At 43.6% G+C, this 27,292-nt stretch overlaps 1 protein-coding gene across 5 annotated transcripts in view; it reads left to right on the forward strand.

Moving 5' to 3' along the window:
- The window catches only part of PCDH19 (protocadherin 19), a 124,711-nt gene extending 98,184 nt beyond the window's left edge, over positions 1–26,527 (forward strand). For 2 of the 5 annotated variants that reach the window (XM_030575080.1, XM_030575081.1), the window contains exon 5: positions 20,658–26,527. In XM_030575080.1, coding sequence (XP_030430940.1) covers positions 20,658–21,247 — 590 coding nt within the window. In that variant the 3' untranslated portion in view covers positions 21,248–26,527. The remainder of the gene's footprint in view (positions 1–20,657) is intronic. The other 3 variants (XM_030575083.1, XM_030575088.1, XM_030575082.1) reach the window with 3 other exon arrangements.
- Positions 26,528–27,292: the final 765 nt, after the last annotated feature.

Genomic DNA, 27,292 nt, shown 5'->3' on the forward strand with positions numbered 1-27,292 from the left:
AATTATAAAAGTGGGACATCTGCTCACCCTACCCCAACCCCCTGTCCTGATTTTTCACACAAGCTATCTGGCTATCCCCAGCCCAGCCATGTGTGACCATTCCAATCCTGGCTGCCTGCGAGGAAGTGAGTTACTTTTACTGTCATTCCTCAGCAGGTAGGCAGCCAGCCTCCCCCTTCTCCCCCAGCACCTCACCCAACCCAGCCCTGACAGCCCTCATGCCGGGGGAAAGAGTCACACTCACAGGTGAGTTCCTTCCCCCACCCCTTCCCAGAGACCCCAGCAGCCAATCCCCTCCCTCAGACTGTGCTGCATTCGGCTCTCTCTAGGACCCAGCAGCCCTGCTCTTACATTCTCCACTGCTTCCCATCTGTCCAGCCTCTCTGCAGAGTGGTGCTCCCAGACCTAGTGGTGCCCTAGGCGGCTGCCTGTTTTGCCTATGGCTAAGGATGGCCCTGACTAAATGACACACAAAATGTTAGTGCATTAGCATCCCAATTCCAAGAACAGTCTCTATCCTCTCTTCTCTCATCCCCCCTTGTGGCTCATCCAATTTAATTAATTATACTTAGTATATTACACATCCTGTCAAAATTTTTCCTTTCCAAGGTTTAATGGTTTTTTAATTCTAATGTATCCTGCATGTGTAAGTGTTTTTGAAATGAAGAGAGTGCACAGTGGCAGAGACAGCCTTACATCTGTACACCACAGACAGGGAGGAGGCATATGAGGTAGGTTCCCTGCAGAGATTCTCAAGCAGAATTTCCACAGGACCATGTTTGCTGCCTTGGAAGTGGCAGCCCTATCACTGAACACACAGGGAAAATCAAGCTGGCATCGTACACAGGAACATATGCAAACTTAAAATATTTGCCAGCATTAACAGTAAACTCCTTTCCTGCGAGGGTTGTATTCCTGCCTCTCCTGGAGTGTGGTAGATAGCATTAAAATGCCTGCTGATTCACTGGGAGCCTTGCCTGTATGGGGAATGCAGGATAAGGGGCTGAGGTGATCTTGAATATAATGAAGCTTACTCTCCTCCTTTAACTAAGTGTATTTGAAACTCTCAGATTATACCAGCTTACTTCAGTGCTGTTTCATTCCTTTACAGCAGTGCTGCAATCTGGATACGATGGAAGCCAGCCTAAGTTACTAGTGGTGTTTAGGACTTACATTAGGACTCTGGCCGGCTGGTCTTCAGACTCCAGTGGTGCTTAAAAGGTTTGGTCAGAAAGGTGACTGTCTGAATAACATTGTGGGGTTCCATATTTATTAACTCTATGATTCCAGCTCAAATCTGCTCAGTGCAAAAGATGTTTTTCTAGCTGTCAGTGTTACATATTGCTTCGAATCTGAAAGTTGAGCTGGGTTCTGTTTGCCTCTTACATCTTCACCAGAAATAACGATGATGTCCTTGGAACTTAGCTAGTGTTTCTGTGAAAGATGTACAAGGCCAAATAGACTCCATCTTGCCTACCCATAGCTGGATTGGTGCTACATGGTTAACATTATCAAAAATAGCTTGAAGTCATACTGAGAGGTGAGATGTGGAGTGAGATGATCACCTTGCTGACCGTAAGCCACTTTAATCCTGCATGTTGGAGGTCATTAGCATCTACCCTCTATTCTCCCAATTGCTGTTGAAATTGAAGGAAGGCAATTTTGTGGCAGATCTGTGCTGTGCTGACTGAGTAGGCAAGAGCTTGTGTGCTGGTCCTAAAATCTGGAGCGCAGTAAGAGGTCAGGAACCCATATTTTGGCGTTAGTGAAAATTCTGCTGGTAGTAGAATTAAAGGTTCACACGTGTGTGCGCGCACATGTGCGTGTGTGCACATGCAGATTTTGGTGCTAAGAGAGGAGGATTGGAACTAGGTAGGGGGGGGAACCAGCAGTGATCTAGATTCCAAACAGTCTTCTCTCCTTACTTAGGCTGGTCTGACTCTACCCAGGAGTTGGCATCCATTACAAATGTTTTTGGACCTCAGTAGTTGAAGAGAGATGGAATTGGGGACTGGTTAGTTTTTGTTATGATAAAGGAGAACTGAGACTCCAAGACAGGAGGAAAAATGAAAAATTGAACTTTGAGGGCCAGACTCTCAACTAGTGTTAATTGGTGTAGTTCCATTGACTTCAGTACGGCTATGTCAGTTGACACCAGCTAAGGATCTTGTCAGAGAAATAATCAAGACCTAGTACAATGTGGTGACCAGGAAGACTTGAATCTGCAGTTCCCCCTTATAGCTGTTGGAACCAAAGGTCAGCACATATATTGTTTTCTTCTTCATGGCTTTAAAAAAGAAGCACCATCCTAGGTCTGATCTCAGTCCAGTAGTGCTGTGCATTTCTGACACCAGAATGATGATATATAGTTTCCGAGTGACAGGTTCCTTGTGGGAAACTTGCACCATCTGTGTGTTGGGGAACTACAAAAGCCACTGTGGAGCCAACTGTTTTCCTCAGAATATTTACACAAATTATAAAAATGTGATTGTTTTTCATTTCTTTTGTTCAGTTGTTTTGTCATACCTCTCTGGTTTACAACATGAAACCGGTTAGCTAATTTAGCCCTTCTGAAAGTATGATCAGTCAGAGAGGGACTGCACCAAGGCTACTGGGAGCTGAGCTTGTGACATACCTCATTGGTAAAGTAATTTCCCCTGGATTTGTATTAAGGTCTCAGGTTTGACCTATGACGACATACTGGCTTTATGTATATATTTATATGATATAATGTCATGCTATTAATTTACGAGGATAAACTCAATTGCTGGAACTAATCGTCTGCTGAATTTAATGGGCCAGCTTCCCAGTCCTTTCAGTTTCCTTTGCACTGCTCTGGAGATGGAATACGTCTGCACTGAAAAAAACTCCAAACTTTTGGTGGCAAGTCTGGGATTCCTCTCCCTGGACTTCAGAGCCCAAGCTCCAGCCCAAATCAGAATGTCTACAGGGCTATTTTCAGTGCTTTAGTGTGAGCCTGAGTCTGTAGACCTGGGCTCTGAGACTTGCTGCCGTGCATGTGTGATGGTGATGTTGATTTTTTTTTAATTTTTATTTTTTGCAGTGTAGATATATCCAAAGAGGCCGTAAAGCCAGCGTAACCAGCCGGCTGAGGATTTTCACTGGCATAGGGATAGCCCTAGGGAGACACAGAGCTTGCATACTCTATTTTTAGCCCCCAGAGTAAAAGATGTGGCTGGGGAAAGAGGGCATTCCAGAATGCCCTTGTGCTCCCCAATGCCAGAATGGACCCTGGGGCCTGTTGGAAGCTGGCACAGTTTAGAGCAGCTTATGTCAAACTGGCCCCAGGATCAGGAAGCTGCAAATTTTTTTGTGCTACCTCCCTTCAGCTGCATCTAGGGCTTACGGGATGCAGCTGAGAATCAGGGAACATGTATTTACACTTAATATTCCACTTCTTTAGACCGAGGAAGCCACTAGTGTGAAAAATAGAGACTGTATTAGACCCAAAACAAAGGGGTTAAAGCAAAAGAATAGGAAAGGAATAGCACAAAACCAACACAGTCACCTTCTCTGGCGTAACGTGGGGCTAGTGTAATGGCAGGGAAAAGCAGTTTCGGTAACAGAGGATTCCCCCAGTACTACTCAATAGTGGGAAATGCCCCATTGTGCTGGGAACCCTGCCAGCTCTCTCGAGTTCAGAGCTGTGTATTTCTAACAAGTACAAAGAGCTTCTCATAATGTTTTGCCTCGTGGGTACGTATATGATTAATTCCATGCAAGCATTACTGGTGCACTAATAGTTCTGGAGGTCCTAAAACTGAAAAAGGAAACACATTTGGCTCATACTTCATACACAATCACTTACACTTAAGCTATTGATAGCTGATTGGGATCTGTAGACTGTTGGGCTGGTGCCACTGGGTTTCTAAGCATATTCAGTGGCTGGAACAGACAGTTAGGCTGTAGGTTTTGGCAAGCTGTGGGTCTCATTAGTCAGGCTGACAGTATCTGACACTAGAGATTCCCATCCACTATGGTGAAGCTCACTTCCCTAGGCTTTGGCTGATATCCCAACAATATTTACATGAAAGACAACAGAGGACCACTGTTAGATACAGGCTGTAAGTTTCCAGTAGGCAGGCCATTGCATGTTCTATTGAATACTCTTTTTTGATTATTTGGATAATAATGAAGTTTAATGATGTCCTTGAAAAATGTGAGGAACAGTTTTTTCATGCTAAGCATGCAAAGCTGTGTTTCATCTTTGGTGTCGGAGTAATTTATTTGTATTGTGGCATCAACAAAGGGCCCCAGTCAGGATCAGGGCCACCTTGGGCTAGGTGCTGGGCATATACAGTCCCTGCCGCAAAGAGCTTATCATCTAAAAAGTTCCGGCTAAGCACATAGCTTGTTATTATCAGAACAAAATCCTGGAATTATGAACTTTTCCAAGCTGCCCTTCCACTAGCAATTTCAAGTTCAATCCTTCCTTCAGGACTGGCTTCATTCCCAGCAGGTCACAAGGATTGAACTGGATGAAAAATATGCCAGTACTACCCTAAACTTCATTCACAATTTAAGCTCCACCTACTCATGATATCAGAGTAAAGTGCTATTTACAGTAGGTTGCTTACATGCTTTCATGGAGAGTTCACAATATAGATATTCTAGTTATCACCATTAGTCTTCTGGGGTAATTCTCCATTACCATGAAGAGGGGCTGTTCACACCTCTCAGAGCTATTGATCCAGGAAGTCTGCAGACTCAGAAACACTGGCATCAGCGTATACCCAATTCACATGCTGCGGGTTACTTTTGCACCTATAAGGTCTAGAGACATCATTTGTACTTTTTAAAATGGAGTCTTAATGATCCCCACCACAAAAGGTACCGTCTTGCTGAGTTGGGATGGGCCAGTCCAGTTCAGTCCCCTAGAGAGGCTGCAGCTGGCGCTGTTAAAAAACATACTGCATTCCCCTCCAACTCCTCCACCATCCAAACCATCTAACTTCACTCCACATGGCAAACCCCAGATTCACTCCCAGTGTTCTTATATCACCCCAAAATAGCTGACCCCTTCCTTTCACAGTCAAAGGCTGGCTGGAAGGGCAAAGTTACTGTGTTACAGCTCCAACAGGAGCTAGAGTCTGGCTTGCCTGCTGAGACTAAAGCTCTGCTTTCAGAGTGGAGAATACTAAGTGGGCCAGGTGTCCTGGGGGTGGGGGACTTTTGATTTGTCCAAGGATCTGGGGGTGTGCACAGTAGCAAACATGCTTGAGACTCCCTCCCTGCCTTTGAAGCTGTCTGTCCCTACTTCTCCTATCACTCTTGAAAGCATAAAGTGTTTAACTGATGTTTACAATGAGATCGTAGAAACTTGAACCTTACATTTCTGTAGCAGCTTCTATCCTAAAGGAACTTGAAGCATCTTACATGCTTCGCACGTACAAGAACAGTTACACCACCACTTAAATGCAGCCACATCTGGGGTAGGTCACAACACCTGTTTAATAGTGAACAACAGCATATGTAACTAAATTCCATGGCTCAGGGCAGCAGAATGGAATGACCCAAAGTGGAATTTGGCCTGGATGCCTGTCCACTGTACAAAGAGCCATGGATCTTAACGGACCACATCTGGGCAAGAGGTCCTAGGTTTTGCCTCTCATCTGAAATCAACAAGCACTTTCATTACAATAACAGTAACAGCATCTTCTGAGCCAGCTTCACAAGAAGGGGTCTGAGGATGAATGGCTTTGTTTCACTTTCATTTTGGTAAGAGAAAGCTAAGATGAAATATCCTGAGAACCTTGCCCTTTGTCAGATCAAATCAGTTTGGAATATCATCTTATCTTTCCCAGCTATAATTTCTGGTGTGTTTTTTTTTTTTTTGATTTTTGCCAGAATAGTCCAAGTACCAGTTTTCTGATTGACACGATTTTGCATGGGATGTGGTGATGATTTGATTCATTGCTGTAGTTTCAGTTTGGACACAGGGTTTGCATTGAGTTACATGGCATGGAATATTTGAATTTGTCTGCTTAAGATTTGACAATAGGATAGAAAAGTCACCTTTGGATTAATTTGCTTTGTCTGCTAAAGTCCCATTAAACTGAAGACAGCTGTTGTCAAAGGCATAAGGGGAGACAAAGTTCTGCTCCCAATTGTGGGAAATGTGTTTAAACAGGCTAGAAATGTTTCCTGCTCTTCAGGGTATAATACACTTAAATGGTTATATTAACATGAAAATATATAACAAAGAGTGTATTTAGGACAACCCTTTTGTATCCTGTGCTAATGAATTCGAATTTCAGTAATGAAGTCAAAGGTTTGTATTCTTCTCTTGATGCTTGCAGTATAGTAACTCCCATTAGCATTAATGGATGCTGCACAGGTGAATCATAGGATCATAATTAGAGATGGAAAAGACCTATCAGATTGAGTTTATTCTTTCTTAGGGACAAATCTTTCTCGCTGTGCTCTTGGCAGCAGCCTTATTGGCTCAGTTCTTATGGAAATAAGCTCCATATAAAATATCCCAATAGATATGTAGGGAGCAGAATTTCAAGGGTGAAGTTCTCCCCATGCAGGAGGCCAGCACAAGCTCTATAGATCACTTATGTTTTCAAAGAAAAAAAAAAAGCTGGGGAACGGAGGCTTCATTGGGGTTTAAATGGTGCACTGTGCTGGTCCTATACACAGGAATGAATTTCACCTCATGACTTAAGGCATGATTTGATCCACTGTCCCTAGATAAGGGGGAACAGCCAACATTAATCCTATACTACACTAAAAGTGTGTCCAGAATTCAACATTCCTTTGGGTGATCTACTTCCTTCCCACAACATCCCAGTTTCCAGAAAGCTGCTTAGATTATCAAAAAAAAACCTGGTTTTGTGGCAGAAGTTGTTCTATCCCTGTGCACTAAGTCTATTCGTACCCACCTATAATTTACAGTTTAAATGGTACCTTAGATGTAACTGGGTGTGTGAGTTTTCATTCTCTGTACAAGTACAGTTAACCAGAAGAAAAGGAAATTATTAATGGTAACATAGGTCAGGGATATTGGGCCAGATCCCCAGGTGATATAAATTGGCATAGCTCCATCGCACTTCATTGGAGCTATGCTGATTTACATCAGCCAGGCTCATTATGCCTCGTCCGTTGAACACTGCAAAAATTCTTATCCGAAGCTGCATGTGAACCTTGGTCTCCATCAGAAGTTGAATAATAAATTAGCCTAGTTCAGATCCCTTGTTTCATTAAAATCATTCCTTGTGAGCAATTGCTTTGTCCAAACACTATTGATCTCCTGTATTGGAATGGGCAACATGGGGTTAAAAGCATAAACATTTTCAACTCATAAACCCCAAACAGGGAAGTTTAAAAAAAATCCTCATTGCAGTAAAAAAGCATTTGTCACTGTCCTCGTTTATTAGTAGCCTCTAAACATTTTACAAGAGAAGCCGTGGCAGGATTACATTTCTGCCTGGATTGGAGGTTCCTTATTAGCAGAGGCAGAGGGCTCTGTAAAAGTCCATAGGTCAAAAATATAATACAGTATTCCCCTGCTCTTGTTTCCTGACATTAAGCCATTAGGGTAGATAAGCGAGAGGTGCAGAGTCTTAATTTATAAGCAAATGATGATCTGTGGTTGGGGACTGTTTGCAATTGATAGAGCTTATTATTTTATCTGGAACTTAATGCAGTGGATCACTGTTTGCTAACCAGTACCAACAAATCCCGTATCCCCAACCCTGCTGCAAAAATAGACCGAGGGCTGGAGCCTCAGCTGGTGTAGGTTAATGTAGCTCCTTGAAGTCAGTAGAATTGCATCTAGCCTGGAATCTGGGTTAAGAGAGGATGAGTTGCATAATATAACATTCTTATGGGGCTGGGACACTGCTCTATTAAAAATATTATGGGAGTCCTGGGCAGTAGGGGCCATTGTGACTGTATCATCCCTGCAGGGTTGACATTGTACAGGACCCGTTCCCATATCCGTTCTGGGAATCTTCCCCCAGGATGGGCATTGCTGCTAGTAGGGGGAAAAACTGCTGTTATCACAGATAAGCAAATGCTGCATTTTTTTGAAGTGAAGGCTATTGTGTGGTTTGTTCTGTTTTGTAATAAGAGCAACTCCTGAGTTGACTTTAAATTAGTTTCCTGCACCATAGCACTTATTTCTTTATTTTAAAGCAAAACATTTGGGGCTGAATTTTGTGCCATGAAAGTGAGGGACAGATGTCTCTAAGTGAAGTTGGTACTGGTACATAGGTATATTTTTAGCACCTGGCCTCCCTTTTGCGCACATAGCACTAGATCACCATTTTCCACTCTCTCCTGATTAGGGGCAGCCCACAGGTGCACTGTCCCAGGAGGAACCAAATTGGGAATCAGAGGCTCCACCCACTCACCTGTGCAGGATGGGAAGTGGCAGCTAGATGGCAGCTACTCATCTGTCATCCCCTCCAGCCAGGGTAATGTGGGTAGCTTGTAGGTTGGAGTGGGTAGACTGGCTCATGACTGAGCCCATAGTTTGCACATTGCAAAAGTTGGGTGTGTATTTTTGCACCTTTTTCATGTGACCTTAAAGTAGGAGGGAGAAGAGGAAGGAAGTGTGTTTGTTTTAAAAGGACAGGTCCAGGATAGCTCTTCACCCACATTTTTTCTCAAATTTCTGCAATTGCCTGATGCAAAGGATTGTATTTGGGGACAGGGGCTGGCCTTCTGCAGAAAAATAGCCAGGCTCTGCGTGACATAGAGGACTCTGTAAATTTTCTGCTTGATCAGAACCCTGTATTTACACTGAGAGAATGCCTTGTATTGAGTATATTTTAATGAAAATAAAGATGTCAGATGGAAAAGAATCTCAAAGAAAAGTGTAAAATACGGCAGTTGTCCATGAGATGGCTAACCACAAGTAAACATCAATGGCAGTGTTTGATCCCTTCATGTTTACTATTTATTCATATTTATTATTCATAAATTCCAGCACAAATGTTAGGCCTGCACTCCAGTGACAAATTTGCATTTTACTTCAAGTTTGATTTCTCTCCCTCCTCCTCCTCCCCCTCTGGTTTTTCGAACAGGGATTTAATGATTTACCATCCCAGATAGTTTCTCTTGTGTGTGCTCTCTAGCTCTTCTCAGCTCTCCCCTTCTTGTTTCAGGAAAAGATTTTTAACATGGAAAAGTGATATTTGAATAGATTCCCCTGAGGCAATCAATTTATTTTTAATTTGTCTGGAACTAAGCTTTTCTTTGTTGCAATGAGAAAGGATTGAAACTGCTGTAAAATGTATTTGCTTCCAGGAAGATTTTGAAATGAATTTTTTAATGATCGTGCTGTTTGCTGTACCCAGCAGCAGTGTCATCATGATTACAGTATAACCATACGGTTGCTGAAAAAACAGTGAAACATCAAGATAATGCCATACTTTCATATGAGGGTACTTACGGTAATGGATAGCGAAAATTAGATATACTAATAAATATTAACACTTATATGGCCCCTTGCACAGACTTCCCTATAAACCATCTTCATGTGGCTCAAAAACATGATCAACGGTGTGGAAAAAGCAGCCACCACTCTATTTACTTCATATTTTAGACAAATGTCCAGGGCTCAACTCAAAAATAAGCTCTGTGCTTCCTGTGTTGCAAAATGTTTGGAGAATTTCTGGAGTTCCCTTCCTCCAGATCTCTGTTGCTCACACATGCATGTGTGCTTGCGCACAACATCCCTTCTTGCCTTTCAGTGTACAGCCACAATCATTCCGTTAATATATTAGCATCTTCGTTTCCCCAGCCTACTACTTTCTTGATTTGCCTCTAATCAGTCCATAGCAAGCTGCTTTAATTCTTAGCTGGATCCTGAGAGCCCAGGAATAAATTGCAGCCTGTACTTCACCCAGGCATTCCCTTTATAGACACCCGCGCAATCCAAATGGCATCAGGTGCTTCAGTGAAGTCTAGCACTTTGTCACGTACTTTTCCTCCATCGCACAGGCCAAAATACACATGCTGAAGCCCCAGTCAGTCTTGGAGTGTCCTTTTAACCTTTTCTTTATTTTCCATTTCCATGTGGCTCCCTGCTTCTTTCTTCTGCTCCCCATGTGTAGCACAAATGAGCCCTACTTATTTGCCTCTCCAAACCTCCTCTGACTTGGATTGAACTGATTTTCTGTTCAAAAATGGAAACTCCAGGGACTATTGTGATTGCCCAAATTGCACTGTAGATGGTATAACAGCACATGTCAGCCCACCATTTATCAGAAATATTAAATCCCCTAGCACTTGCACCTTGGTATGTTTTAACTTTGCCTCTGGCCAGCACTAGAGATCCAATTGAAGATAATGCAGTTGCTCAGGGAGCTGAATGGGCCGTCTTTTCAATCCGTTTTCGTGTTGTACAGGGCTAGAGTGAACTCAGGTGAATAGGAGAATGGCTGTGAATAGGAGAGAAAAAAAACGGGGAAGTGCAAAGGCTTCAGTTAACACTTACTTAACTGCCACTGTTGTTACACAAATGATTTGGGGCACAGCCCTTCACGTACCTCCCCAAACAAAACTGTACACATGTACCTGCTTGATGGTGGGATGTAAAAGCCATTTGAGGGTTTGTTTCTTCACAGGTCCCCTGCTGTGACTCACATCTGTGAAGCAGCACCTTGTGCCAGGCAGAAGATGGCATGTAAAGCCAAGGGGGAGTCTTGCATGGCATAGAACCCTGTAAAGCAGCCACAAGGTTGCGAGACTTATGAGGCCAGAACCTCAGTCCCACTACAGCTGCTTTGTGCTGTTTTGCTGGCACATAGCAGTCTGAGAGCTGGCTTACTTGGCCAGTGCAGAATTCTTCCAATGTGAGTGACTCTTGGATTGGTCTAGAGCAGTGGTCCCCAAACTTTTATATCACTCCCCGCCCGTTACCTGTAATGTAATCTGCCCATGCCCTCTCAAGGAGCCGGGGCCAGGAGCGCAGGGGCGGCTCCAGGCCCCAGCATGCAAAGCAGATGCTTGGGGCAGCATGCCACGGGGGGCGCTCTGCCGGTCGCCGGTCCTGTGGCTCCGATGGACCTCCTGCAGGCTTGCCTGCGGAGGGTCCGCTGGTCCCACGGCTCCGGTGGACCTCCCACAGCGTGCTTGCGGAGGGTCTGCTGGTCCTGCGACTCCGGTAGACCTCCCACAGGCACGCTTGCGGGAGGTCCACCGGAGCCGCAGGACCGGCGACTGGCAGAGCGCCCCCTGCGGCATGCTGCTGTGCTTGGGGCGGCGAAATGTCTAGAGCCGCCCCTGCAGGAGCGGAGTCACCGCTGGAGTCAGGAGCTGGGACTGGGTCGCGGTTGGGGCCAGGAGCCGAAGCTGGGGCTGGAGTGGAGCTGGGGGCAGAGCATATCTGGGTGGCGCTCGATCCCCCGTGCTCCCCCAGGCTTGGCCCGGGCCCCACCTTGCCCCCTGAATCTTCCTGGAAGCCCCCCTAGGGGGGCGTGCCCCCACAGTTTTGGGACCATTGGTGTAGAGCGATCATGATATCACCTACACCACTGCCCTGCCAGCTCCAGTGGTGTGGCAGGGAGAAGGGGCATGGCTCTGGTTTCTTTATGCCTGACTAACCCTAGCTTCAGGAATGGTGTTTGCAGATGCTCTAACTTACATCCAGGAACTGCCCTGGGATCCAGGGGACATAAAGGTTGTGTTAAGCACACTCCCCCCACCCGGTGCCCCCACACACCTTTGGGTTGTACTGAGGACTCCACAGCCACATCCCAGGACTGGGGCCACAACAGTCTTTTTCTTACCTCCCCCAACCTTCTCCCCAAATACAATGAAAGTGTTAAAAAAAAAAAAAGGGAAAGAGAAAACACTAGAAGGGGTGAATGGCGAGAGCAGGGTGGAGCAGGGGGCATGCTTCCTGTGTCTGGAATTTGACTGCAGACTGTTTGAGTTCGGTCATACTGTGGAGGATGCAGTATATCACTGGTGTCATGAATTCATGAGCGTAGAAATGCCTGAGCACCATAACAAGCTGTCATGGTATAATTCTCCATGAACCTTAGCGTTCAAAAGATGGGGTACCAGCATGAATTCCTCTACGCTCAATTACCAGCTTTGAACCTGTAGCGCTGCCACCAACCAGGAATTCCAGTGCCTGGTACACTCTGGTCCCCACAAAACCTTGCCCGGGGACCCCCAAGACACAGACCCTCTGGATCTTAACACAAGGAAAGTAAACCCTTTCCCTGACCGTTGCCTCTCCCAGGCTTTCCCTCCCTGGGTTACCCTGGAAGATCACTGTGATTCAAACTCCTTGAATCACAAAACAGAGAGGACAAGTCACCTTCCTCCCTCCTTCTGTTTCCCCCTCCCAGACTCTTCCTGAGAGAAAGTAATCCTGACACAGAGAGAAATCAGTCTCTCTCTCCCTCTTCCCTCCTTTCTCTCCACTAATTCCCTGGTGAATCCAGACCCAGTCCCCTGGGGTCTCACCAGAATAAAAAAACAATCAGGTTCTTAAACAAGAAAAGCTTTTAATTAAAGAAAGAAAAAACAGTAAAAATTATCTTTGTAAATTTAAAAAAAATGGAATAGGTACAGGGTCTTTCAGCTATAGACACTGGGAACACCCTCCCAGCCTAAGTATACAAGTACAAATTAAAATCTTTTCAGCAAAATACCAGTTTGAACTCCTTCCAATCAAATACACATTTGCAAATAAAGAAAACAAACATAAGCCTAACTCGCTTTATCTACCTTGTATTCGCTATTCTGGATCTATAAGAAACTGTATCAGGGAGATTGGAGAGAAACCTGGTTGCACATCTGATCCCTCTGAGCCCCCAGAGTGAACAACAACCAAAACTTAACAGCACAGCCCAAAAACTTCCCTCCCTCAAGATTTGAAAGTATCCTGTCCTCTGATTGGTCCTCTGGTCAGGTGACAGCCAGGCTTACTGAACTTGTTAACCCTTTACAGTCAAAGAGATCTAAAGTACTTCTGTGCTATTAACTTTTCTTATCTGTTTATGACACAAGCCCTGATATTTTCCTAATTATTTTGTGGCTGCAACAGCTTCCCTTTTCCCCCAGCCCTTTGTGTTCTAGAGTTCAGTGAAAGCTGCTCCTCGCACCTATGGACAGGAAGGGTTCTGTGGGTCCAGAATATTATACATCAGGCTATCTCCAGGGTGTTGCTTCTTTGCAGTCATGTCATCCCTTCTGTCCCCACTGCAGTAGCCCTTGTACATACCTTCTCATCTTGACTGTTACTGTCTCCTCTCCATCCTCTTCACTTCCTCCCATTGATCCCTCCAGCCAACCCAAAATGTTGCCAGTCTCCCCTTTCTTCCTCATCTTCCTCTGCTGTGTTCACTTCCCCCCTCCATTAATATACTGTTTTCTATGGCATTGCAGTCAAGATTCTTACCTTCAAAGCCCTACAGACTCTAGTCCCCATCTGCTGAGCACATTTTTACTCTTGCTTCTTCCCGCTGCCTCTCTTGCTCTTGTCACCGCTCCAGATCCTCCTTACTCTTCCCTTCATCTCCTTCCTCCATGCCTGGCTTTGTTCTGTCATTCATGTGGCCCTCTACATTTGGAACATTTTGTCTCCCTTTCTCCTTGTTCAGATCATTCACGGCTTCCAGGAATTCTCCCTACCTTGTTCTCTGAGAATCTTTTCACACCTCTCCTCGCTGTCCCCATGTCTTGTCTCGTTCACCTTGTCTAAGAGCCTGACAGAAAGTCCACAGAAGTCAATAAGTAGCGCTCTACCAAATTCACGATCCATTTTGGCCAATTTCACGGTCATAGGATTTTAAAAATCATAAATTTCATGATTTCAGCTATTTTAATCTGAAATTTCATAGTGTTATAATTGTGGGGGTCGTAACCCAAAAAGGAGTTTGGGGGTGGGGGTGGGTTGCAAGGTTATTGTAGGAAGGGTAGCGGTACTGCTACACTTACTGCTGTGCTGCTGCTGGCGACAGTGCTGCCTTCAGAGCTGGGTAGCTGGAGAGCAGCAGCTGCTGGCTGGGATCCCAGCTCTGAAGGCAGAGGCTCTGCCAGCAGCAGCACAGAGGTAAGGATGGTCTGGTATGGTATTGCCATCCTTACTTCTGTGCTGCTGCCTGCAGAGCTGGGCACTCAGTCAGCAGCCGCCACTCTTTGGCCACCCAGCTTTGAAGGCAGCAAAGCAGAAGTAAGGGTGGCATGGTATGGTATTGCCATGCTTAATTCTACACTGCTGCTGGCGGGGCACTGCCTTCAGAGCTGGGCACCCGGTCAACAGCTGCCGCTTTCCAGCTGCCCAGCTCTGAAAGCAGCACAGAAGTAAGGGTGGCAATACTGTGACACTCCCTAAAATAACTTTGCAACCCCCATGCAAATCCCTTTTGGGTCAGGACCCCCAATTTGAGAAACGCTGGTCTCCCCCGCGAAATCTGTATAGTAGAGGGTAAAAGCACACATAAGACCAGATTTCATGGTTTATGACACATTTTTCGTGGTTGTTAATTTGATAGGGTCCTGTCAGTAAGGAATCATGGGGATCAGACCCTCACGTGTCAGCCGCTCAGATCAAGGAACACTGTATTAGTGTAATGATGATGATTTTTACCTCTCCAGGGACCAATATCCTGGTCTGATTTTTGACTAGCAGATGTTTATGACCTTTTCTCTTATGACTTGTGTGTGAAGCTGGTGAAGTATTTCTACAATAGATTTTTGTAAAAAAATAGCTGAGATGCTAAGCAAGCTGCAGTTGTGAGGTAGTCGTGCTTGGTGCATGCTGTGGGCCTAACTGGCACTGTTCTGACACAATTTCATTCCTGCAGTGCCAGTTCATTGCTTTATATCAATGCTGTTCCAGTCTTTGCCCTGGCTCCCATTTCCTCCTCTCTTCGCCCCCCTCCGCCCCCCATTACCAACATGGGCTATATCTTTTTTTTGCAGATGAAACAGGTTTGTTTCTCTCTTCCACCAGACCTTTCTGAAGCAATTTCATTCCTCGCCAGCCTGTCTGTCTGTAGACTGCATGGCTCAGGCCTTTAAAATCAATACGGCCACAACATGTGTGTTGTTAGGGCTCATTGTAAGTTGCCGTTGTGCTAGTCCCCTGAGGTGGGAACAGAGGTGGTTTGAAATCTGGAGCTCAACATGGGCTTTACATTACTCTTTGAGAAGTCTATTTATTCCAGAGGTGGTTGGATTTGTTCTTTCTTTATTTTTCTATATTAGGGATTATGATCAGCTCTGACTGTTTTTTCCCCTGTTGTCTGACTTAAAAGCAGTAGCCCAGTGTCTTTCTGATTAGGCTTCAGAAGTGCCGTAGTGTCTTAGATCACTGAGGATCAGATTTTAGGAATCAATATTAAGGTGAAATAGTAACAGCTTCATTTAAAACATCCTTCTGGGCTGGAGGTGTGTATACAACTGACCAAATGCTCCCCAGTATCATGTCCCAGCAGGCACTCGGTCTTGTGTAAAACCTGGGATGGAGTCTTCAGGGGCTGACTCTACTTGGGCTGTTCCAAAGTCCTGAGTAGGAACATGCAAGGAGATCTTTCCAGGGAATCGTATGCTATGCTTGCATACCTTCCTGATAAGGTAGGGTAATGGCTCCAGCAGGCTCCCAGGGCAGCTCTTTTTGCCCATGCGGAAGTAATTCCTCTCATTTATGTGAGAGGGAACCTGTGTGGAGATGCAGAGCTTTTTGCTGTATCTGCCAGGCCAGGTGTATCTCATTAGTTCGGACTCGGCAAGATAAAAGGCAGAGGCAGTCAAGAGAAGAGGGTAGCTGTTGTAGGAAAGTGTTAGGGATTAAGCATTACGTTGAATTGTTTTAAATATAATCCTGTCCCATGGTGTTTTGTTCTGGGTTAAATTTCTGAATATAATCCAGAATCAGGGAGATTTAGGGAAAAACCTACTTTGTGCATGTGCTGCCTTTTATTAGGAGGTTCAGAACTTGCCCCTTCATACTTCTTGCATGGAAGACTTCAGAATCATAGCCTTCTTTACAGTATTTGACTTGCAGAGCTGATGCTGCTCATTCAGTGATCCCTAGCTACAACAATGTCTAACAACATATGGTCCTCTATGGATGATTTTCAGCAGAACTAGGACCTTAATTTCAAACACACTCAGCTTCCAACATGCTGAGCCCTTTGGAAAATCTGACCCCTATATTGAGACTTTTTTAAAGCTCAAGGTTGTAGCCGGAATTCCATGATGCCAGATCAGATTTGGCTTGCTTATTTCTCCCAGTGATTCCTAGGCCAGTGCATTTGGGTTCAGGAAATACCATCATTCAGTCACACGCATGTGGTCCTATTTGGGTTCAGGTGCCTGTTCCATATCTCAGGGTCTCCCACGTAGTGGAGCAGAGAGGAGATGGAGGCAGCGGAGCTGTCGATTGTCTGCCTTGCTGCAGGAAGAAAAGCTATGTCCTCTTTACTGCTCCCAGCCACTCCTTTGTTCTCTCCTCCCTTTACTTCCTGTTGGTGCCTCCTTCATGGATCAGTAACCCCTGACCCCTCCACCCACTCTGTTAGATTGCTTGCTCCCACCTTGCTCATTCAAGGATCCAGGCAATCTTCCTGCCCAGTTCCAGGAAGTCCCCTGCTGCCAGCTGCCTCCCTGTTGTTATGCATTGTGTGCACTGCACTGTGTGATTATTACCTGTGCTTTGCTCCTCACATTAGGAATGTTTTTAGTACAGACGGTAACAATTATATTGGCTCAGGCAGGCCTAGAGCTGTAAAATATTTTCTGTCTTATTATTTTGGATAGTTTAAAAATACTGCTTTAAAGAAACAGAACATGAATGTGAATAACTATTGTGGGTGCTGTGGTGGCTGGGTGAACTGGAGCTACGCTAGGGAGAACAGCACTGCGCCGAGGCTTTGTGCCTGAATGGTGGAGGAGCATACAGAATACCTCAGGGGAACGAGAGAATGCCTGCACATGAGTGGCAGTTATTACACCTGTTCTACAGGTACTCCTCCCTTGGGGTTCAGCCTGCTCCATGGTGGCTGCAGGCTAGTGCATAGAAGGGTTGGAGCTATGGTCACATACCTTAACATCATCTTTCTGGGATGAGTGCTTAGCGCTGCTGGATCACTAGAAACTCAGTTATGTTTGCCTCTTGCATAGGTGCACTGGAAGAGGAAAGGAAATTCCTGTGCTTACCTCTAGCACACCTGCCCTTGGCATCTATAATGGAGTAAAATATTACTTCAGATTAAGTGCTGGTCATCCATGCCATGCTGATCAGCATGGTGTCTGAGAGCCCATTCCAGCCTTCATCTGAAGGGAGCCAAAGTTGTTGTTGTCTGCCATATGTGGCTTTTGCAAAAGGAATTAGCTTGTGTAAGTCCAGTTCCTAGTGGCCATCTGTGCACATCTGAAACCTAACAATCTCTGTAGTGACTCCAGCAAGTTAGGTGGCAGAGAGGTGAAGCTGCCATCTTACTTTTTGAGATGGTCTCCAAAACAAAGTTGAGGCACGTTTTGGAGGATAGGAACAACATGGCAAAGCTAGCTGTTATGCTACCTGTGCTGTACCAGTTCTGTGAATAAACAGGGAATCAGTCCTGCATCTTTCACAATCACTAATTTTCTTCTTAAAAGAAATCAAACAATGTCCATAAATGTAACATTCCTCAGCTCTTCCCAACTCCTACTATTCATGGATTTCAGTCAGTTCTTCTATGCAGGCTATAGATGACTTTCTGAAAACAAATACATAACCATTTGTCCATAACAAGCCAAAGGAAGGGGGAACCATATACATCCCAGACAGAGCAGTAACTAAAAGGGATAGCTCAGTGGTTTGAGCATTGGCCTGCTAAACCCAGGGGTGAGAGTTCAGTCCTTGAGGGGGCCATTTAGGGATCTAGGGCAAAAATCTGTCAGGGGATTAGTCCCCCTCTGAGCAGGGGGTTGGACTTGATGACCTTTTCAAGTCCCTTCCAACCCTGATATTCTATTATTCTATTCTATGATTCAGAGTATAAGAGCATTTAGGCAGCTCCTAATGCAGGTTGTTCTGCATGTAAAGCTGAGCACATCATTCTCTGAAAACACTGTAGAGAAGGCTACTGAAATCCAGACCTCCTGCACAGCCAGTCAACATTGCCTTTTGTACAGTAAGGTAGCTGCTGTGATGTAGAGAAATTGCTAACATTTTAGACATAGATTTTCAATGAATTGTTTTTTCTCTCTTTTTCTAGGTTTGCTTTTTACTAGCTGATTCTCTGTAAGTGTTAAGCTGCTCATATTTTGGTGCATTGTGCTATGTGCTGAGAATTTTTATCAGCCACCCTTGTGCTAGAATGTGGTGGAAATACAAATGTATTTGAAAAGCTGAGGTTATGTGTACAGAAGTATAAAGCATCAGAATGAACTGTTTTCAAGTGGACAGGAAGCAAACCAAAGCTGAGTCTGCACCTCTGTGGGGTTCAGTATATCGAACTGGCAAGGAGTTGAATGCATTATTGTATTATTATTAACTTTAACGCTTGACCACATTGGTTTGTTAGTTTATTTGTGTACAAATTACAATAAGAATATGCTACATAACAGTGGTTCTAAAACTTTTTTTTCTCGTGGACCACTTGAAAATTGCTGAGGGTCTTGGCGAACCGCTAAATGATCTTTCCAAATGTTTGTGCCATTAGCTAATTATTGTAAAGCGCTTTGGATAAAAGCGCTATATTAAAAAAACCTTAATAATTGACTTTTTTTGTTTTACAAATAAAAGCACACAACTCATATTTTAATATCAGAAGTCTTACCTTTCTAATGCGATGGATGTGCCCTTTCTCCTCCGCCACGGCAGCCCCCGAGTTGGGGCTGGGAAGGAGGGGTGTCTCTCCCTCTCTCCCTCACCGCAGCAGCCCCCAAGCTGGGAAGGAGGGCTATCTCTCCCCGGCAGCCGCAGCCTTGGAGCTAGGGAAAGTCGCCTCTTTCTCTGGCCCCTGCAGCCCTGCACATCCCTCTTCTCATCCCACCTGCTCCCTATTCCCCCCAAGGCCATCACCTCTCCTTACATGTGCGTCTTCTCCGGGGTCCAGGCACCTAATTAGTGGAGCCATGGCTGCGTAGTTCCCCTAATTAGGTGGGTGGCCCTTCATTCTCTTGTGTGCGGCCGCCCAGGCACGCACCTTAGAGGGAACTATCCGTGGACCACCATCCACGGACCCCAGTTTGAGAACCTCTGCAACATAATTTTGAATATAATGTGTGTGCTTTGCAAAGGTTTACTGAGTCGTCTTCAGCTACATGTTCTGATCAAATGAAGAAAACACTAGAGTCAAAAGCATATACTGAAAAAACCTGGGATGTTATCTGTATTAAATGGTCTAGTTCTTAAGACACGGCAGTGAGAGTCAAGAGTCCTGGATTCTATTCCAAGCTCTGTCACAGATTCACATTAGCGCTTCAGACAAGTCACTTAACCTCTCTGTGCCTCATTTCCCCATTTGTGGAAGGTGGATAATATTTCCAAGTTCACAAGAGAACTGTGTGATGTACAAGGGGAAAATGTGTTCCCTTGCTTGGGTGTGGGAGTCCTGAAAAAGATGCAGAACCACAGAATTTCTTCTCCACAGGGAGGACTGGCCACAAAGTGGCTGCGTAGGGGAACTCCACACCCTATGTGTGCCGTGAGTGTGGCCAGCGGGTTCACAAACTATGCAGATCCACTGACCAAAACCCCAGCACAGTGAGCTCTGTCCGCTATTGGGGGATAGATTCCCCCTGTGACAATCCTACCAGATACGATTTTGAGCAGAGGTTCAGAATGTGATCCTTAGTTTTTGTAAAGAGCTTTTTGATCCATGGATAAAAGATGCTGTAGAAGTGCAAAATATTATTCCATGTATCAACAATGGAAATGCTGCTAGTTGCAGCCGTAGGTTCTGGAGCAGATGACAGGGAGAGAATCTTTATTATTCCCATATGAATGGAGATCAAGTGCTGGAAGTGACAAATTTAATCTTCAGTGGAAGGAGGTGGTGCTGGTTATTTACAAAGCCTCTGCAATTGTGTGGGAGGCCATCAGGGAATTAAGCAATATGTAAAAATCAACAAAAATACAAACAAATAGGAATCCCAGATGTAGAATTTATGCTCAGATTTTGAACAAAGTTAAAGCAGAGTGCCTTTTAGCATTGGTTACTGAAACAAAAATGCTGACTCTAAGCAGCTTGACACAGGAGACAGACCCGTTTTAATTTATTTCCTATCATAAGTTGTTTCCCTTTAGGTTTTAGTTCTGGCAGCAGCAGCAGCAAAAAGCAAATGACACACAACCTGTTGGAAATTGAACTTCAGCCTGTTAAAATAATAATAATAATAATAATAAATGCAATAAAATGCCCCTTTAAAATGTCACTTTGAAAATGTCTGCTGTTTGTCTGAAAATAACTAATATTTATGTAGGCATAATAGAAAGGGTCTGATCCTGTAAACTTCCTGAGAATCCCCTGGAAGCCAGCATCCATATCCTGGCACATCCTGCTGTGGTGATGAATACTTAGATTGTCTGTGCGTTTGTGTGTGTGTAAGTACACCATGCTATCTGATTGGACTTCGGTGTTAGTTTTGCATGTGTGAGTAAGGATTGCAGGGTCATTGTCCAGAAAGAAAGAATCCTCAATTTCATAAGCCATTGTATTTTCTTCACACAGATCAAACTGAAGGATTTCATTGTAGGGAAGAGTGTCGGATCCTTGGTCACTCAGATAGATGCTGGATGCCCCGGAACTCTGTCCCCAGTCGTGCAAAATCCCCTGAGCATGGAAGGAATGTCATGGCACTCTCTATAGAAGCTACCACTGTGGATACAGAGCCTTATGAAGACTGTAGTACAAAAAGAACTTTTGCAACGTTTGGGAAAGATGGGAGTGAACCCCTCGCCGACGAGCGTATCGTCAACCTGAAAGGCAAAAGAACAGTGGATCTGCCCATCTGCAGCCCAAAGGTAAATGGTGCAGTCCGCGAAGCGGGGAATGGCTGTGAAGCTGTGAGCCCCATCACTTCACCCCTTCATCTGAAGAGCCCCCTGTCTAGCAAACCTTCAGTATCATACAACATAATGCACTGCCCGGTAAATCGCGACCTGGAGCAATTTGTAAACAATGGCCCTTCTCGGCCCACTGAAGCAGAGCCTAGAGGGGCAGACAGTGAAAATATAATGCATGAAGTTAACCCACTTCTGCAAGAATGTAGAGAAAAAGACTCACCAGGAGTGAAGAGACTAAAAGACATAGTACTCTAAACGGCACCATATAAAAAGGAGAACCGACACTACTACAAGCGCATATTGTTTTTAATTGCTTACCAGTGGTTCACAAATTGCTGTATTTAAGAGCTTTCCCTAAATGTATTGTTTATAAATGAAGCTATCGTTAATGTGACAATCCCACTTGTTTCAGCAACCAGCAGGGGTGTTCAGTTGAAGCAAATTAGCTTGTTTTTCTTTTGTCACGGGGTAGGGGTGAAGGTGAGACCAGTTCAGTTATAAAGAAGTATTATGTATGGAGTATTTTCAATTTATATATTTTTATATCTCAAAACTCTCTATTACAAATTGCCATTGTTTGTAATGAATTGAATTGAAAACTCCTTATCTGGCCATCCTTAATAAACACCCTGAAGTTTTTGTAGTCTACACAATTTAATGGCCATTTCTTATGTACAACTGTTAAAAGAACAATTCAATGAGTTTTAATATTTGCCTAGCACAAGGCTGTTTGTCCTTTACAATGTTGCTATTTTGCTGTGGACACCCCTGCATTAAGAATCCTTTTGCTATCACATGCTTATCTGTACTATTATCGTATTTGATATTGCAAATTACTGTATGTCTAGTGATGGCAAAAGGCTTTCAAGTTTAAAAAAAAACATAGATATATTTAAAACTTGGGGAAACTGCTAATTTCAAAGCCGATGTAAGGAGTGTTCTCTCCCCGTCTTACCCTCCAGCACCCCACACATCCTATACTTGTTTTCACAGAGCTATGATAGATCATTGTGAAAAGTCATTTGGGGGATATTCTGCTGCCTAATTTGCAGTTGTTAGATGCAGCGTGCTGAACGTTTTGAGATCCATTTTTTTTTTTGTAATGTCAAGGCACTGCATGGAAAAGCTTCTCCGTAAGTTATTAGTTCCCAGGTTTAGATATTCCCTGTCTCTAATCATCTCAGAGTGAGGGAATTGTTTAACAGATCTAAATTAGCATCTTGGTTAGACACACACTTCCTGATTCAACATTTCCCAGTCATGATTACACTAAGTACCAGCGTGAGTGTATGTATCTCATCATGGAATGGATTTTAGAGTGATATTATTTCTATTTATCCTGCATCAAAAATAGGTATAGAGTAAGCAATAGAAGGATATACATGTAGGGACAGACAGGTGAAATGTAACACCACTACTAATCAAATTAATGTGCCTTCCATATGGAGAAGAAAAATTTGAGTCATTATTTTTTCTCATAATTAAGTACATATTTTATGTGGTTAAAAATTTGCACACATGAAATAGATTTTTAAAAGAAAAAGGACCATTTGAGCTACTTGAACGGCCATTTTGTAGAAACAAGGGGAGCTATAAAGATTTTCACAGCATGGTATATTCTCTGCTCTCCTGCACTACATAATTGTTCAGATTGGGTTTGAGTGGGGTGGAGTGGAGGATGAAGGTTTGTGAATTAGTAACCCTTTATTTGACAGAATATTCATTAGAGCTTAAAGGTTCATTATGAGGCAGGGAAAAAATACAGATATTGCCAACATTTGCTCTGCCAGTGAACTGAAAATAATGGTTTCTAGAGAAACAGTCTTCCTAGTACTAATGTATCTTGATAACATTCTCGTTACTTTGATTTATTTAAATTAAAAATGTCATCAGGAAAAGAGCCTCCAATTGTTATTGTCCTAGAAATCAAATAAGCTCCAGTCCTTTCTTTTCTTTAGAGAAAGTGGATAAAATTAATATGGTTGAGTTTTTGACTACTCCAGTTGGTACATTACCAGTATGTCTTATGGGCCCAGGAATTTGAAAATAAATTATCAAAAGAACTTCTAATTAAATTACTAAAGCTTTTTGTATTGGTGTTGATTGCTACCTCATGCAGATGGAATCCCCCTAGTTGATGTGACTGCATCTGTCCCTCTAAAACTGACCTGTATTTCATTTTTTTCTTTAATTTTGAAGTTTGATTCATTTTTTAAATAGTATGTTCTTTTTATTCTAGTTTTTTATATCTGGGGTACTGTACTGCTGTCATTAAAATGTATATTTTTTGCAAGTGGATGTATATTATATGAGCAATAGAAAAAACAGGTTGGTTTCGGGGGGGGGTTAAGTTACTGGATATTAAGATGAGTGTTTTGTTCATTATGATGTAACCTGTATTTAACTTCTGAGAGCTTTATTCAGTGAAAATTCATGTCCTTACTTACTGAGCCACAGAAGCCTCCTGGATATCTTCGTTCGCTGCAGAAATTAATCCTCATTAATTGGCAGAAAATTGTTTCTAGAAGAATTTTGTGTGTGTGTGGCAGCAGTAACTCAGAATCAGTCTATCAGTTCCCCCACCCCCCCAACACATATTCTTCAGGTGCATATGGATAACCAATGGCAATCATGAAACTTTTGACATCAGGGGCCTCTACTTAGGATGCTCAAAGACTCTGGTTGCGTTAGGCTAGCTGACAAAATGGGTTGAAGTTCATGTGAACCTTTTGCTCTCTCATGGAGAGCCCCCCAAAAGGGCTTGGGTTTCTTCAAACTCCTGCCTTTTACTGCTGGGATTTCGTTACAAAATCCAGGAAGCTCATTAGTTTTGCACTAAGTTCAGTGAAAGTCTCCGTCCAAAAGTTACCTTGAGATTGCAAATGTTCACAGCACGAATGTAAACAAACCTGAGTGGGGATATGTGTGTTGCAAATGGTGTAAACTGAACCTATCTGCCTGCTTGATGCAATCTCTCCTACCTTGAAACAGGTGGGTGTCATGCTGCATTCATGGCAGGTCATTTCCCTGAAATGAGCCAGTCAAGTACTTCACAAAAGGGAGCTGATGAGGAATAGCCAAAAGGCTTCCCTGAGGAGAGCCGAAGGCATGAGCCCTCACTCTGATAGGAGAGAGCCCCATTCCCCGCCCCACAGCTCCATGTCTGCAACAAGTGGGAAACTATTTAGCCAAGAAGGTCATGCTTGGGTCCAGGCCACAGAGCCACCTTCTCTCCCCAAACATGCACACTCCACACATGAGTATGGCCCTACTTTAATGTCATCTGACTCTGTTTCTGAGATCTGGCTAAATTCCAGCACTAACGTCATGATTCCTGCCTTGGGATATCTTAATCCAGCTCCACTGAAGACTCTCATTGGTTCCCTGCGGGGTTGGATTGGGACTTAACTCCCCAAGCCAAATCATTTGCCCAGAAGGGCTTGTATATTATCTTCTATGGAACTGAGAGCAACAATCCATCAGGCAACATGGGAAAGGGGAGGCTAGCCAATTAGCATGGATTCTCCTCCATCCACTACACTGTGCTGTGATAATTGGACCGTCCTATTCCTCTCCCACAGCCCTCCTCCTCCCCATCCAAGGAGAGACTAGGCAGTGGTCCGCAGTCACCTGATCCAGTGAATATAAAACAGACAGAAGAGTCCAGCTGTTGATTTCTACTGAACTTGGGCCTCTGACTATTGAGCTGCCAGCACCATCCTGGCACTGGGTGGAAAATAGATGCTAACGGAAAAGAAAAATAAAACATTTCTCTGATTTACCTATTGGGAACATTCCATGCCACTAGAAATAAAAGCACAGCCCAGAAAATATGTGAAATATTTCTTTATTAAAAGGGAGTTTTAAGAGGTCGGTAAGCCCTACTGCCTCCAAGCAAACCATTTAAACAACAGTCTTTCCCGTCCTGGCCTGTGCTGAAGCTTGGGATCTTGAGTGCCTAAGGCACCTGCATGACACATTATTATCACATGACAAGAAAAACCAGGACAGGGACTGGAAAAGGTTCATCACCCACAGAGTTCCCTCCCCCCTTCCAAATATTTCCTGTTCCCACTTGCTTTCCCTCTCTCATTTGAAAACAGTTGAGAGCTTCTGGCTGAGCTGTGTTATAATGTTTAAAGTAGTTAAATTAACCACATCAAAATGTGAATGACCCAGGATGGCTGTTTTGGACAAGCTGTAATGAAGCTCTCTTTAGAATTTATGTTCTCATCAAATTTGGTGCAGGAAAATCATAAGAACAGTGTAGTAGTTTATATCACCTTTAACTGCCTGATTTCCAGAGGTGCCAATCATCCACAACCCACGTGAAACCTATACTGGATTGTGCATGCAGCATCTCTGGATACCAGTCCCCAAAGATACAGTCTGAGTAAATTCATGACATGCTCTCCTCAAAGTGTAATATTTACCTACTTGATAGAATATCTTTAGAAAATCCTTTCACAAGTGGAATTTTCTTTTCCTTACATTGAAATCTTGCGGCACTGGTTTTATTTTTATGCTGATATATACAAAGGGGAATATGGGGGCTTGGTTACGGGAGGGTGGATCGATGGTTTTAAAAATAATCCGTAAGCACTTAATGCATTGTCCTGATGAAGTTGTTGCGATTATCCCTGTTTTATTGTGAAGCTGGAGATGGCCTGTGGATCACACATTGTGCAGAAGTGAATTACGTTTTTTCAAATAGGAAACAAGTTGCTTTTGTGAAGAACACACTGTCTGATTAATATGTTGAAATTACTCTTGGGAGGAAAAAACTAATTACGAATAGAAACACATTTGTCTGTCATTGGGGGAAATGGATGATCTTGTTGCTACAGCTGCTTTTGCCACTACAGATAATCTTTTATCCAACTTATGAGGCGCATTTAACCTTAGCAGAAGAACCCAGCTAACTCTGTTGCAAGCCCTGGTGAAATGGATTCTTTACTGGCATCAGCTGATGTTCAGCTGATACGAGCTGGGATATAATCTTTAGTGACGAGAGCTGACGAGTGCAAGGTAGTTTTCAGCAACAAATACCTCCTTGCACTATTCAAATGCTAAGGTATTGGTTGCAGAAGTTCTTAAGTCTTAAAGCTACAAGCTTCTATAGCCTGCTGACCAGTCTGATGACACCATAACTGCCCGCCAAAGCAAGGCGGATTTCAGTGGGACTTAAGTACGATTCATCAAGGTGTCTCTGTTGCTGATTATATGAAGAATAAATTGTTGTATATGCTGATATGTATGTTATGTACATTTTCACAGTGATGGAATCATTGTAAACAAAAAAAAGGAAAAAAAATCACCATTCTGTCTATTTTATGAAGATGATAAAGCAGCTTTATTAAATTATTACAGTTCTGTTTCAAAATGGTGTACCTGCCACATTTTCTCTCATCTAATGAGAAATTTGTTTTCCACTTCAATGTGATTTCCCCCTCTTCCCGCCCCGCTTCAAACATCTAATGCATTTTAGTATTAAAGGCAATTATTGAATAAAATGGAAATAAGCGTTTGGTTAAATACGACTAAGAGGGTTTGCTTGTGATTGCCTTGGATCCTTGGCCTGGCAGAAACTCAGGCAAACAGAGCTGTTCAAATGGTCTTTTCTTAACCCTGTAGAATTTCAACTGGTGCTAAAATGGATACTGTAATATCCAGGGGGCAATTGCCCAGTTTTAATATAACAGCCTTATTTTGAAATGTTTTAAATCTCAGATCTATAATAGGTTCACTGGAGGGTGAAATTCACTGTAGTGCATTGGGACCACATAAGCCCCTCCCTTCTAGTTAAATTCCACTCACAACCCATGTTGAGGACTTAATGTGAACTGCAAAGGAAGGAAAAAAAGTGTGTGTGTGCCCCCTTTCGTCCTTCATTGTTTGTAAAGAAGGCCTATAAAATGTTTCTTCCACTTGCTTTCTACCACAGGAATATGAGAGAAAGCAAGTCTTGCCTTTCCAGGTGTTGCAGGAGGTCTCTTTGGAGGACCTAGAGAAGTGGTTAGGGAGCTTTCTTAGCCCTTAATTGATTATCCTTCTGCCGGTCTTGTACTGGGGGTGAATTTCACCCATAAGGGGGTGTTATATTGGTCTTTTCCCATTAACTGGATTTGTACTCATTTTAGCTAAAACACATGATCTTGGAGTTTTGGTGAAAGACTAAATAAACCCAAATATCCTGCAGAAAAATAATTATCCAGTGGGGTCTGTTTGAGGAACAGTTGAGGAAGTGGAGTGGCTGTTGGTGATGATGGGAATAATAGTTTAAAAACAGATTTATATTTG

Source organism: Gopherus evgoodei, chromosome 9 (assembly GCF_007399415.2).
Source record: "Gopherus evgoodei ecotype Sinaloan lineage chromosome 9, rGopEvg1_v1.p, whole genome shotgun sequence".
Lineage (NCBI taxonomy): Eukaryota > Metazoa > Chordata > Testudines > Testudinidae > Gopherus > Gopherus evgoodei.